The sequence below is a fragment of the Alnus glutinosa genome, chromosome 14 (genome assembly GCF_958979055.1).
Source record: "Alnus glutinosa chromosome 14, dhAlnGlut1.1, whole genome shotgun sequence".
In the NCBI taxonomy this organism is placed as follows: Eukaryota; Viridiplantae; Streptophyta; class Magnoliopsida; order Fagales; family Betulaceae; genus Alnus; species Alnus glutinosa.
Genome location: NC_084899.1, coordinates 13,773,299 through 13,787,890, shown reverse-complemented (window position 1 = coordinate 13,787,890; position 14,592 = coordinate 13,773,299). Strand labels below are relative to the sequence as shown.

Below are 14,592 nucleotides of genomic sequence, written 5' to 3'. Positions count from 1 at the left end.
TAGGGTAGAATGGGTGTCTCTAGATCTCTCACTTACATAACGGGTGATGTTGAAAGCACCCCCAATGCGCCACAATAAGTTCCGCCAAACCCCACCAATTCGTTCTAGTGCACTCTTCCGTCAATGTTAACATTAGGGCCATAAACACATGCAAAAGCCCACTCAAAATTATCATTGACATTTTTGAAAGAGCAAACAATAGAAAAAGCCTCCCACACTCCTCAACTTTCTCCACCACTCTTTTATCCCACATTAATAAGATCCTTCCAGAAGCCCCTCTCAAGCCTAAATAATACTAGTTCACATGTTGACAACCTAAAGATTATGCACAACTATCCTCGACACAAGCTCCAACTTGGTTTCTTGAAGACAAACGATATCAACCTTCCAATATCTAAGGAGACACCTATCCTCAACCTTTTATCCATCTCATTCAACCCGTGAACATTCCAAGACAAAACATTAGGCTTCATATTGAATCAGTTGGGCCCCTCCCTTACCTTTGCCTTTGCTAGCTTGACCTCCCTTAATGTCTTAATTGTGATAGAACATGCTAACCTTTTTAATTCGTGGTGGCTGTTCATTGCCTTAGAAAGAGAACTAGATGGACTAGCCAAACCATCCCGATTTTGACTTGATTCAATAGCAGTGAGCAAGGTCATCACCTCATGCTCAAACCCTTCACAAGGCATCCCCATAGAATTATAGAAACTTTTACTCACTAGAGCACCGAACTTGAAGAATCCAAAACAAGCAGAACTGGCTCTTCAATAACAAAAGGATGGACGTTCATCGGCTTGTGATCCTTATTCTCTTCCCCAGAATAGAGTTTCATTTTCGAGAGAGGGGTCATCTCATCCTCATTATTGCTGGTCATGTTTATTCCCTCTGCCTTTTGCCAACAAGGATGTCTAGATGGTCACTAGGTCTTTTCTCGCTTCATTGCCTCCCTCGTTGCTCATTCTGAGAGAAATAAAAAGGCCCCAGGGATCAAATCTGGAATGGGCACTCTCTTAGTCTCTTACCATCTCGAAAGGCTAAAGCCCACTCCAAGGCCTTAGGTCCTCCCACGAAGTTTGTGACACCCAAACGTGGAACAAATGCACCATCATCGAGAGATCTACTAGTATGAGTATTTGCATCCATAAACTGTTCAACCTGTAGACAAACATCCGAAACACTTGCTAATGAGTCCTCATTGGCAGAATTTCGACTTGAAACTGAAACTCTGATAAGCGACAACATCAACAACGGGGTGGCCATGGTTTTCGCTCTTGATAAAGAACCTCTGAAAGTGGACTCATAACCTACATCGCTCGAATTGCCTTGAAACTCCTTTTCGACTCCACCGAAGTGATCGTCGATAGACATAGAAGGTAGCTGTTTAGCTATCGAAGAGCCAATGGGTTGAGCGGTAGGATGATTGGAACCCACTTTCTCGCCCAACCCTAAAGATGAGACCCCCGAGCTTGACTTAATTTTCCAATTTAAGTTAGTGGGCTTGGGTCTAAAATGACTTAACACTTGGTGCTGTAGTTGATTGATTCAGGCCTAGAATCTTACCACGTGTCCGAGTGTGTTGGGCCACCAAAGGAACTGGGCTCGAACTTAAATAAGTCCTCTCCTTTGAATTGGGCTTTGTCTACTGAGGCCTACTTGGTTGAGAAGAACACGAGCTTGCTCCCGCACCCAAGCCCACTGAGGAAGCAAAGTACTGGGCTCAGAAACGCCCAGCAGTCCTCAATATTTTTTTTTTCACCTTGTTTGGTCGGGCCACCCAAGACGAGTCAAATGCTTGGGCACCTGGGCTACAAAGATCAAGCCCTTCAACCCATCAAGAACACCTTTTAGATGGCCTACAACACTCTCAGGCCCTCCCCTATCTTGATTGTGCAACGTTCCAATTCCTCAATTAACAATACCATCATGTTCCTAAGGGAGCGAAAATCCATGTTTTCCCTCATATCGCCCTTGAGAACATTCGTACTATCATGGCCCCCTTGAATTTTGTGATTCCTGAAAATTTCCCCAATCGTTTCCCTGCCGCTGCCACCCTAATCTCTCTGTTCTTTTCCATCTAAAATTCCAGAAAGGACCCTACGCATTAAGTCCCTTGTCGGAAACTGCCTCACCCTGTTATACATCTGATTGTATTTTTGAGTGTTGGTTGAATGATGGTTTGTGTGAAATGGATGAAAGAATTATGATTATGTGAAGATTTAGGTGTATATGGGATGGAATGTAATGTAAATGATCAAACAATTGAATGATTTTAGCCAAAGATTGACTGTATTCGAGGTAGTCAGCCTCCAAGAAATGAGAAAGAAGAAAATGAGTTTTATGGATAATAGTTCTGATTCCCCTTCTTTATTCCTTTACTTAGCCTTTTATACAATTCACGGAATACAATAGTGATTAGATTGGTTTAGTCTAATCGAATTACGACAACCTAACTACTTACACAATGCCTACTGGAATTACGAAATAATTGGCCCATCAAAACTGAAAAATTACAAAGAAACTAATCCTACTATGCTGATTAAAGGGCCCTACTAACCCCATCAGACCCATTACACACCCGCACCAGAGCTTCAACATATGACCTTCCAACAATCCCAACTAAATTCTTCTTTGCTACTGCCAAAGTTGAACCGCTCATACTAGTTGATAGAGGACCACTGTTGTTCTTACGGCTAGACGAGGGCCTGCAATCAGCAATGAGGGAAGTTGTACTTACAAATTCTTGGCTTAAATTATAAGTTGATGTAGTTTTCAGTCTACTATTGCCTGTCTCAACATGCAAGAACTGTGGAATTAAATATTTGTAGCTTCTGGGAACTTTCCACATGTGATATTTCAAATTTAGTAAACATGGCCAATATCTATATATCAAAGTTAAAACTTTAAACCTTGCAATTCTGTGAATTTTGGCTTCAATTTATGAACAGATAAGTGAGGTTCTAATAGTCCATTATAGTATAGCCAAGAATTGTTAGTGATAAGATTGCAAGTATTGGTAGTCTGTTTTATGTATCTGTTTTAAAGGAACTTTATCAATGTCACTTTCTGTCTTTGAGACTTGTTGTTTATTGCATATTTTTAAGTTCCCTATGCATCTTCTTCTTTTGCTTCATAGCTCTTGTGCTTGCATCTTGTTTTTCCTTGCTTTTCTCGCATGTAATGTCAAGTTTTTTTCTTTAATGCCAGTTTAGGACAATAATAGGTTGTAGTTTTTTTCTTAAACAGGAGCTAAGAGAACGTATTCAACCTTATTTTTTGCGTCGCTTAAAGAGTGAGGTTTTTAGTGAAGATAACTCCAAATCAGCTGTCAAACTTTCTAAGAAGAATGAGGTCATCGTGTGGCTAAGATTAACTAGCTGCCAGGTTTGATCTGCTTTTTCTCAGTCTACATTTCATTTCATCTTGCATTGTGGTTTCATTCAAATGGTTATGTTGATCTCACAATTTGCATTTATATGGTGTAGCGACAACTTTATGAAGCTTTTTTAAAGAGTGAGCTGGTTCTTTCAGCTTTTGATGGATCACCACTGGCTGCACTTACAGTACTGTTTGTTATCCTTTGCTCTTTCTGCTGTTTTTTCTTTGTTATATTTTTTGTTTTAGTTTTTTAATATCTAGTGATGCCTTGGATTATGAATCCGGAAATGTTGTCTTGTGACTTCTTTGCTAAATTTGTTCTTATTTAAAATAGCTGGTGGTAATGATGGGCATTGACCTATTAGTGGAGATTCATTCTTCTAAAAACATGGGCTTATTTTATGTTCAAAAATATTTTTTTATTGTTGTGATAATAATTTACTTCTGAGATGAAACAATGCTGTTCTCTTAGTCTCAGCTTTTGATGGATCACCAATGGCTGCACTTATTGTTTGTTATCCTTTGCTCTTTCTGCTGTTTTTTCTTTGTTAAATTTTTTGTTTTAGCTTTTTAATATTTAGTGATGCCTTGGATTATGAATCCGGAAATGTTGTCTTGTGACTTCTTTGCTAAATTTGTTCTTATTTAAAATAGCTGGTGGTGATGATGGGCATTGACCTATTAGTGGAGATTCATTCTTCTGAAAACATGGGCTTATTTTATGTTCAAAAATATTTTTTTATTGTTGTGATAATAATTTACTTCTGAGATGAAACAATGTTGTTCTCTTAGTCTCTCAGCGAACATTTATATTCTGGGAGTTCAAATGAAAAATGACAAAAATGCTTATCTGAATAATGATTCATGAGTAAGTTAAATAACTTAAATTTGGAATTAATTCCAATGTACTCTTAAGAAGCATCGAATGAGGCGTCAATAACACGTAAAAATCTTAGAGGCTACATCTTATTGCTTATTTTTTTCGCTCATTTTATTTTGCTCTAAATGGTACCCACTCTTTGGATTAAATGATTTGGCCTTGTTCAATGCATGCATTGTCTCTTTTTCTCCTTTCCTTTTAATGATATTTGGGGGGGGGGGGGGGGGGGTTGGGGGGATGTTATATTGGTCCTGAGTTCTATGGCTGCTGTTCTTTTGCCAAACAGTTCAGTATTGGCTGCTGAATTTTTTTCCTTTATGTTCTTGATGGCCCATTTTACTCTAGAAGAAAAATAAAAAAGTTGCAGGATCATCTAGTGAACCTAGAAATCAAAGATATAATTTGTTGGAATTAATTTTTTAGGTAGCTATTATTTGACTTTGATGCATTAGCTGGTCATCAAACTTCCTTCTTGATGTTGGAAAGTGTCCGCTATGCTTGGACACGAGCTCCAATGGATTATATATATTGACTGATAGTAATGTTCTGAAAAGCAATGTGATTCAATTAATTTGAATTTGAATTAAATGATTAAATTTATTATTTTCCTATTAATTTAAGCTTTTGGGACAGTTAGTGATCTGATATAGTATCAAAATAATAGTTGAGTTTAAACCTTGATTCTATAATTTATCTTCTATTTTAATTAAATATTGTTTAGCTTGAGGGGAAGTGTTAGGATATTAATTAATGATTAAATTTAATATTCCCTATTAGTTCAAGTTTTTGAGACAACAATTGATTTAACACAGTTGAATAAATGACTTGGCCTTGACTCTGCACAAGCATAGGATAGGGGTTTTCCATTTAACAGACCAAATTAGACCGGGTTATGGGCCATGAAATTGTAACCTAGTTAGGAAATTATATAAAACTCATAAATTCTCCTGTTCATAGAAATGTATTATATTATGCATGTGTTAATTGAATATTTTATCATCAAATATTTATTTCCTTTTATTTTGTTTCCATGGCTTGTAATTTCATTTTCAAGATAATTAAGGTAAGATTTTTATTTTGTCCTTATATATATGGACCGATATGCTCGATTAATTTCGATGCTAGGGGTGTGGGTTCCAGTCGGGTTAGAGGCAAGAAGTTGGGGTTTTGATGTAACTTTTCTTCTGTTTTTGGGTTTTTCGGGTGCTCTTCTTTTGCTTTTTTGTTTTTCTTTTGTTTTGGTGTCCTTTTTGTATACTTCCTGTATGCTTAGGGGCGCCTTTACACTTTTTTAATGCAATTTGTTTACCAATAAAAAAAAAAATATGGACCGATATGCTAACTTGATTGTATCATTGACTTGACCAGATATCAAAATAGTTACTATATGACTAAATTTACTTTGGTAGTCAGTTGCTTCCCATTAAAAGTACTCTTATTTCTGCTATTATAAACAGTGAAATCATGTTTTTAGTAGAAAAAAGAACGAAAAAGACAGGAAGAGAAAGACTCTTATTTAGTGATAATCTTTCATACGGTTACATAGGTTTAAATAGGAGAGAATACAAAGCTTAATATGGAAAAGAAATATTAGGAGATTACACTTGGAATAAAAAAGTTAATAAAATCATAATAAAATTAGGGAGAGAAATTAGTTGAGAGAATAGTTGCTATCTTCACACTCCCCCTCAAGCTGAGGCATAGATGTCTCGCATGCCCAACTTGCATAAGACTGAATGAAGAACACTATCGACATTCCCTTTGTCAAGATATCTACAAGTTCATGCAAAAAAAAAAAAAAAAAAAAAATTCCCGTCTTTGCAAATGATGTGGAGATGATACCTTATTGTAGTTTTTCTTTAATAAAGTGTCAATCAATTTCAACATGCTTGGTTCGATCATGTTGGATTGGTTTGTGAGCAATCCTAATTACCACTTTATTGTCACAATACAATCTCATAGAATCCTCAAACCCAAGCTCTTTCAAGAATATCTTCAACTATAATATTTCACACTCCATGAGCCATGGCTATGAATTTTGCTTCTGCACTGGATATGGCAACCACTGATTGTTTCTTGCTACGCCATGTAACCAAATTACCTCACACAAAGGTGCAATACCCTGATGTGGACCGTTGATCCATAATTGAGCCAACCCAATTTGCATCAGTATAGACTTCTATTTTCAAATGATCATGTCGAGAAAACAACAGTCCTTTACCTTGTGAGGATTTTAGTTGCGAAGGATTCGGTAAACGGCTTCCATAGGAGGCTCCCGTGAAGAATGCATAAATTGACTCACCACACTTACAACATATGCAATGTTTGGGAGGTTTAAATTAAAAAGTGAGAGAGTAATTTTAAATTGCGCATTTGCTCAGGGATTTATGAGACATTTACCCTAGGTTTAAATAGGAGGGAATATAAAGCTTAATATAGAAAGTAAATATTAGGAGATTACACTCAGAATAAAAGAGTAAATAAAATCATAATAAAATCAGGGAGAAAATAGTTTCCATTTTCAAAATTTTATTTTTTCCGTAGATAACGGAAATTATAATATCTTGTTCGAGAGGAACAATTCCCTGTCAATTTTTTTTGGTAGAAGGATTTACTTGACCGATGATTATGTTGAAACATAATAAAATAAGCATTTACTGAAAGGGGTTGATACTTGTATTTTGACTGTTGGAACTGGTTTTGTTTTAGTTCTCATATTCTAAGATGCTCGGATTAACATCCATTACCCAATGGATTTTATTTAATTTTTGCTGTTATTTTATCTTTTTTGTTTTATATGTTTCATTGAAAGATTTTTGTTTTATATGTTCCTATTTCTCCATATGTTCTTGTTTAAACCCTTTCATGCTTCTTTTTCTTTATTTTCTTTCAACTACTTGAGCTGAGGTTGATCGGCAAAACTTTCATGAATTTGTCTGTGTTTTGAGCTATTTTGATCACTAGCCTAAAAAAATTGATGTGTAGGTTGTTATTCTTTTTCGGACAAGATTCTTATAAAATATTATATGATTTGAGACAGATTCTGAAGAAAATATGTGATCATCCACTTCTCTTGACAAAGAGAGCTGCTGAAGATGTACTGGAAGGGATGGAGTCGATGTTCAAACCAGAAGATGTCAAAATGGCTGAAAAATTGGCAATGCACATAGCTGATGTTGCTGAGACAGATGACTTGGAAGAAAGCCATGACAATGTCTCATGCAAACTATCGTTCATCATGTCTTTATTGGTGAGGATTGCTCTACATTAATAATTAATGCTCTGAATGTTTAGGTTGATTGCTCAATATAAATTGTTGAATGCTTTGTCATAGGATAACTTAATATCGGAGGGGCATAGTGTTCTTATCTTTTCTCAGACTCGTAAGATGCTTAATCTTATTCAGGTGAGTCCCAACTCTGTTTTTGTTTTGAAAATTTGTCTTAAATAGTTGATAATAAGGGAAACTTGGAAAGTTTTAGTTTATGTTAGTGTTAATATATTGTTTTAGTGAAAATGGATATTTCTGGGCATGCATTAAGGCATTATCTGAATCTTGTTTACGCATAATGTTATACTAATTGGTGTATGAAGTTTCTTTTAATATAAGCATAGTTATCAAAAAGAAAAAGTGAAAACAAAAAACACAAACATACACCTCGGTACTTGGAGTGGAGGACAATGGCAAGGGTCAACCAGATGCTCACTTAGGCTACTGGAAATTTGCTTCGTATTTTCTCTACCAAGTATTTACTTTTGTTTAGCCAAGTATTTGCTTATATTAGTTGAAGATGAGGGGATTGTTTCTTAAAAATATAACAAGCATATTTAGCAAAAGAAAAAAAGAATATAAATACTTTGTTTTTTGAATCATCTTTAGAAGAGAGAAATTCAAGACAACGTGCATTGGACATAAAACATCAGCAGTTATAAATACTATCATCTTATTTTGATTTAAAAAATATCAATTTAAATATGCCTATTTGGTGTGAAATTTTCCCTGAAGATTCCACCATATGCTTGTTGTTTCCTTGTTTGCATCTCTAGATATATGTGATACGATCAACTAGTAAAAGAGCAAGGAAAATAAGATATGGGCTACTTTGAGAGAGCCTTGATCTCTAAAACAACCAAGAAAGTCTATATTTGATTATAGTTCAGCATGCTTATTCCTTGAGTAGGATTACATTTAAATAGATGACGGCTAGGTCATAAGACTTAACCATTAGGTCTAGCTGTCATAACACACTGCAGGAAAATAAACTAAGAATGAAAATATATTCCTTATTTAGCACACTTAGGGAAAGAAAATATGGAGAAGTATTCTACTCCTTATTCGGCTAGAGGCTTCTTATTATGCTAGAAGCGGCTAGGGTTAGGAGTTGCTGCTGCAGTGCCACATTAGCCCTAGCTTGCTGTCCGTATCAATATGGTACATTCCGTGAATTTGATATTTGTGTCATTCTGAGTCATTTCTTTTTTGGTCAGAAATCTATATATTTTTTAGCCAAAAAGAGAGAGTTAAAAGGAAATTCTGCTCATTAGTGTGATGGAAAGTTAAAACTTTTATTTATTTATTTATTTTTATAAATAATCTCAATTCATTAATAAAGCGCATAGGGGCGCAATCCTAATACACAAAAAGTATACAAGAGTACCCCTAATAGGAACGAACATAAAATAAATTTAAAAAGTCTGCATAAGTAAAAACATTCAAGCTAAGATGAGATGCTATCCAAATATATAACGTGTTAAGCAAACGCTTCCTTAGCTCCATCATCGATGTCTTTACATCTTCAAATTGCTGTACATTTCGCTCTCGCCAAATACACTACATTAAACACATCGAAACTAACCGCCAAACTTCCTTAGCTGGACCATATCCAAACGATGCGCCCCAACTAGTCAACAATTCCTGCACTATTCGTGGGATAACCCACTCTACCCCAAATAAAGTAAGAATTGTAACTCAATAGATCACAAGCAACTTTGCAATGAAGTAACAAATGTTCAATTGACTCCCCACTCTTTTTACTCGTACATCACTACTCAATCACCACGACATTCCTCTTTCGCAGATTGTCATGCGTCAAAAGTTTACCTAAAGCTGCTGTCCATACAAAGAAAGCCACCCTTGCCTGAGCCTTAACACGCCAGATACTCTTTTACGGATATGAAGGGCCATCTTTCCTATTTAACACTTCATAATAGGACTATACTTCAAATAAACTCCTTTTGGAGAGGTTCCAAACTAATCTGTCATCCTCTGTCCTATGTATGCAGTACTCTGTAAATATGTTTTTTGCTCCTATAATGTACGGTTTTGGCATGATCTTTAGTGTGGAAATAGTCCGCTGAAGCTTTGTTATCCAGTTTTGTTCGATTTAAAGACGCCTGGGTGGTAAATAATTTGTCTGTGCTAGATAGAGTTGCACACTGGAATGTTGTCTCACATGCCTTGCCACAGGATTGGGGGTGGAGATGATCCTTTCTTTTTATGAGCGGTGGCATGGAGCGGATGACAGGTTAGTTTGGAGCCCCCTCTAAGAGGGGGCATTTTGAAGTGAAGTCATTCTATAACGCCTTAGCTAGTCAAGAGGTTTCTTCATTTTCTTGGAAGAGTATTTGGCGTGTTAAAGCTCTGTTGCAGGTGTCTTTTTTTTTTTTGTGTGGACAGTAGCCTTAGGAAAGATCTTGATGCATGACAATTTGCGTTGGCGAAATATAGTGGTGGTTGAGTGGTGCTGTATGCGCAAGAAGAGTGGAGAATCCATTGATCACCTCTTACTTCACTGTGATGTTGCATGGGATATATGGAGCTATTTTTATATTTTGTTTGGAGTGGAGTGGGTTATGCCGTGACGGGTGCTAGATTTGTTGAGTAGCTGGGGCAATTCGTTGGGTAGTGGTCAAGTCAATCAATTTTGAAAGCAGGTTCCTTTATGTGTAATGTGGGGTCTTTGGCGTGAGAGGAATGCTCGACACTTTGAAGATGTAGAAACGCCGGTGTTGGAGTTGCGTTGAAACGTTCTTAATACTTTATTTTTATGGGTCTCGGCTCATCACAACCCGAGTTGTATTACTTTTATAGAGTTTTTAATTTCATGCTCTTCTGTTTCCTCTCTATGATTTTTTAATGATATGACATTATTTATCAAAAAAAAATATTGGGGCTTCTCTTTTAGAAGGTTCTCGAGTGTAGATTATTTAGCTTGTCGTATGGGAGTTGTAGATATTTGGCTATACCTATCATATCATGACTTGTCGTTTGATGCAAGCTGACATTCAACCCAACAAATGAGCTCTTTAGCAGGAAAGAAATAAGTGTAACACTAATTGTTTAGGGGTGGAAATTTAACCCTTGTTTGATTGTGCTTGTATGGAAGAGAATAGGCAAATGGCTCATCATAGTTAAATTTGACTATTATCAGTTATTTTTTGTCTCCAGCAGAATAACCAAAATAATAATTTATTTTATTTATTATTTATTTTTTTAAATTTACAGTTCACACTACAAAGAATAGTTTGTTATTTTCTCTTGCACTCTCTCCCTCTCCTTCTCTGGTTGCTTTTCTCTCTCTCTCACACCCTCTCTCCCTGTTTGGTCACCCATTTTGCAATACCGCACTTGACCAATCCAGAAGGGCCTCTTCAAATTCGACTCGGTCATCAGTGGTGGCGGGAGTTTCTGTAGTGTGAGCTTGGGGTCTTTTCCTTGGTTAACTATGATATCCAGACAACCGCTTATTGGGGATTGTATGTAGTGGAAATGATCTTCAGCAAGGTCTTTTTCTATGGTGGTCACAAATGGGATCATTTTATTTTTCTTCTTTTGCTAGCTCTTGCTGGTTCTGTTTTGTGGTTGTTGGGAGGTCTTCAAAGGAATGGGTTTGGGGTTCTTTTGGTCTTCCATGTCTCTGCCAGAAATCTGTTCTTTGTTGCTTCAACAATTTGATCTTGAGAATCAAATTTGTCAACCACAGATCTGTTCGTTATTGCTTCTTCCTCACTGGCTTCTTGTTCTTCCTCTGATCAGCGGACTTGGTTATGGAAAAAAAATTCATTGCAAGCAAAATGAAATGACTGAGATGTAAGAACAACAAGTAGAGAAGACTTTTCGGTGGACTTCGTCAGCCAAGTCCATGACTTTTCCATCATTCCATGGCTAATTCTTGATGGTGGTGGGAGTGTTAAAAAAGAAAATAAAGGTGAGAGAGAAAAGAAAATAATAAAAAAGGATTAAAAAATATTATTTGAAAGCAAGTAGAGAAGATAATAGAGAGTTTGTTGGAGTATAGAAAAAGCAGTAGGTAAAAATAGAGAGTTGTACTTTTTCAGTAGTTATTTTGACTACTATTGCCAGAGATGCTTTAAGATTAATGCAATACTCTATAATAGATCTTCTATTTGATGGAGAATTTGTTCCATCCCTGCGTCAAATAAAACTAATCACCCATAGATGCCAATGAGCTGTGTATGACAATCTTTATCAGCGTTTAAAACTTAGATAGTTGTTTCCCCATGAGGTACTCTGGGAGACTCTATGACTTGACTCTCACACTAACTTCAAATGAGATATATGGTCTAAGTAATAAACAATTCAACTTACTACTCTCCTTTACCTTTATCGTTGGCTAAACAACTAGAGGATTGCAATGATGGTAAAGGTATTGCTACTCTCTTCCACCATACTTCAGTAATATCCTTACTATCGTTGCAAATAATAACAATATCATCTATATACACTACAGAAATGATCATGCTAGATTTAGAATTCTTGCTAACAGAATGGTCCACTAACATTGCTTCACTAAACTTATCGAACCAAGCTCAGGGTGATTGCCTCAGATCATATGTAGCCTTTTTGAATTAACATACTTGACCATACTGCACCTGATGAACAAATCCAAGACGTTTGTCCATGTAACCTTTTTAGTCAAAGCATGTAGAAACACATTTTTGACTTTAAACTGATAAAGTGGCCAATGAGCATGGTTGCCAAATAGATGATATCACATGCGGAAGATGTCGTTGCAATAAAAGAGAAAATTTTAGTATAGTCAATTCCATATGTTTGAATAAATTCTTTGGTAGGTTGCCCAGCTTTTAGCTCCTTAACAGAATCATCAAGGAGGAACTTAATAGTGTACACTTACTGGCAACTAATAGGTTTTTTCCTAAAAGAAAGTGTAGTGAGTTCCTAATTTTAGCTCTAATAAAGAATAACCAATTCCTCTTCCATAACTATTTGTTAACTATGATCATAATATACTTCCTGAACTGATTGAGGAGATGAAGCCGATAACAAGAATGAAATAAAACAATGGAAGGTAGGAGATTGACTGGCATAAAATAGGAAATATTTGATAGGATGCGTTGTAGAGCTTGTAAGAAAGGGTACAAGATTTCTTACCTTCCCTGAGTGCAATGGGAAAATCTAATGAGGCTGACTGTAGAGACTATTTGACAGCAAAGAGGACGGTGAAGGATTGTGAGACACAACAATCGGGGAGTGTGCCAATTGAAGAAGGCTATATGTGGTTTGAAGCAGTTACTCCAGGATTGGTTCTGTAAGAGATTTAAGGAATAGTTCAATAAATTGAAACAATATTGAAGTCATGGTGAACAGGTTTAAATTCGACCTGAACCATTTATTTAACATTGGACTGGACCAACTGAATGTGCACTTAGATAAATAATCCGAAAAAATAAAATAAAATAAAATATTTTGAACACATAGTTTGACCCAATTAATTTTATCAGGACCCAAGTGCATCCTTGCAGAAAACAACTTTGTAACAAATGCAGTGGAGTTTCACCACTAGCAGTGACTTTAATGACGACTAAGGCTGACAACGACAAACAATAATGATGAATGGTGGCTTGGTGATGATAACGATAATTGATAGATGGCTAGATAACAATGAGAACTGCTGATAAATGCTGACTGTAGCACATTCCAGGGATGACAATCAGAGCAATGAAAACCAAGAAAAAAAGGAAAACAGCAACGGACAACTCGCATGATCTGATTGCATCAGATATCATTGACAATATCTGATTAGTATTTCAGAACAATGGACAATACAGAACATGAGAAGATGATAACAAAAAGGAACAGGGGATCTAGAAATATAACAGCAAACCTCCTGTGATACCATGTTAGATTTGAAGAGTTCGCATTTAAGGTTTGACAGAAAGAAGAGACAGAAGAGAACAGGGCAGAGGATAAAACAACTCAGCCACTTCCATTTGCACATATATATGTATGAGTTACAATCAAGACTTAAAATACCCTTCTTGAATAATACTAATCTTACCCAAAAAAAGAATAATACTAATACCTAACACGATATATAACTCCTAACAGATTTGATATTAAAAGTTTTAGTTTGAAGCTGTTATTTGTCCCTATTGTTGAAGCCTGATTAACTCATTAGAAGGTACATTTACATCCCTGGTTGCATCCTAGTTGTAGGATGAGAGATTTGTATTTGAATATCTTATGATGTTTCTACTTCAGTACACTCTGGACAATACTAATATAACTACATCTACAAAATCTGTGTTCTAATTAGAATGGCCATGTAATCTTGGAACTTCAAATATTAAAGTTTGAAGTTTGTAGTAAATACACTGGTTTAAAATTGTAAATGTCTTCTGCGAAAGTCAAAATCTAACCCTGTTCACATTGGGTGCATGTTTTCACAACATTGATAATTGATTGATTATTTTTCAACTTTATTTTATTTTATTTTCTTTTTGCAATTGAACATTATGAATGATGATGATTGAACAGCTATAGATTTGGAAAAAATTTTGGTATTACTTTTAATCAAGTGATAAAAATTAGTGTATGAACTTGAAATGATGAGTTAAGGTTCTAAGTGTGAAGGCTTTTTGAGTTGCACATTGTCTTAATGACTTCCATTGGTTGTTATATGAGGCTTTTGCATGAATTAATGTATTGCTGACCTGTTTTAATAGGATTCAATTGTATCCAAAGCTTATGAGTTCTTACGCATTGATGGCACCACAAAAGCTAGTGACAGAGTAAAGATTGTTAGTGTAAGTATTGTACATAATCAAAATGGTAAGAATTATTTATTTTATTATTACTTACTGCTTTTCATGTTCCTTTTTGTCTTTAGGATTTCCAAGAAGGTGTAGGAGCTCCCATATTTCTCTTGACTTCTCAAGTTGGTGGTCTTGGCCTTACGCTAACAAGAGCAGACCGTGTGATTGTAGTTGATCCTGCTTGGAATCCCAGGTGCTCTTTCAAGCTGTTTTATATTTTTAAGATTTGCTGGATTTTGGCAAATGTACAATTCTTG

At 35.9% G+C, this 14,592-nt stretch overlaps 1 protein-coding gene across 3 annotated transcripts in view; it reads left to right on the top strand.

Moving 5' to 3' along the window:
* The window catches only part of LOC133858073 (protein CHROMATIN REMODELING 24), a 31,463-nt gene that overhangs the window by 6,065 nt on the left and 10,806 nt on the right, over positions 1-14,592 (top strand). For all 3 annotated transcript variants that reach the window (XR_009898430.1, XM_062293507.1, XM_062293506.1), the window contains exons 11-16: positions 3,247-3,384; positions 3,486-3,563; positions 7,299-7,508; positions 7,593-7,664; positions 14,246-14,326; positions 14,410-14,528. Coding sequence is in view for 2 of the 3 variants with exons in the window: in XM_062293507.1 (XP_062149491.1) it covers positions 3,247-3,384; positions 3,486-3,563; positions 7,299-7,508; positions 7,593-7,664; positions 14,246-14,326; positions 14,410-14,528 (698 nt within the window). In the remaining variant the exon portion in view is untranslated. The remainder of the gene's footprint in view (positions 1-3,246; positions 3,385-3,485; positions 3,564-7,298; positions 7,509-7,592; positions 7,665-14,245; positions 14,327-14,409; positions 14,529-14,592) is intronic.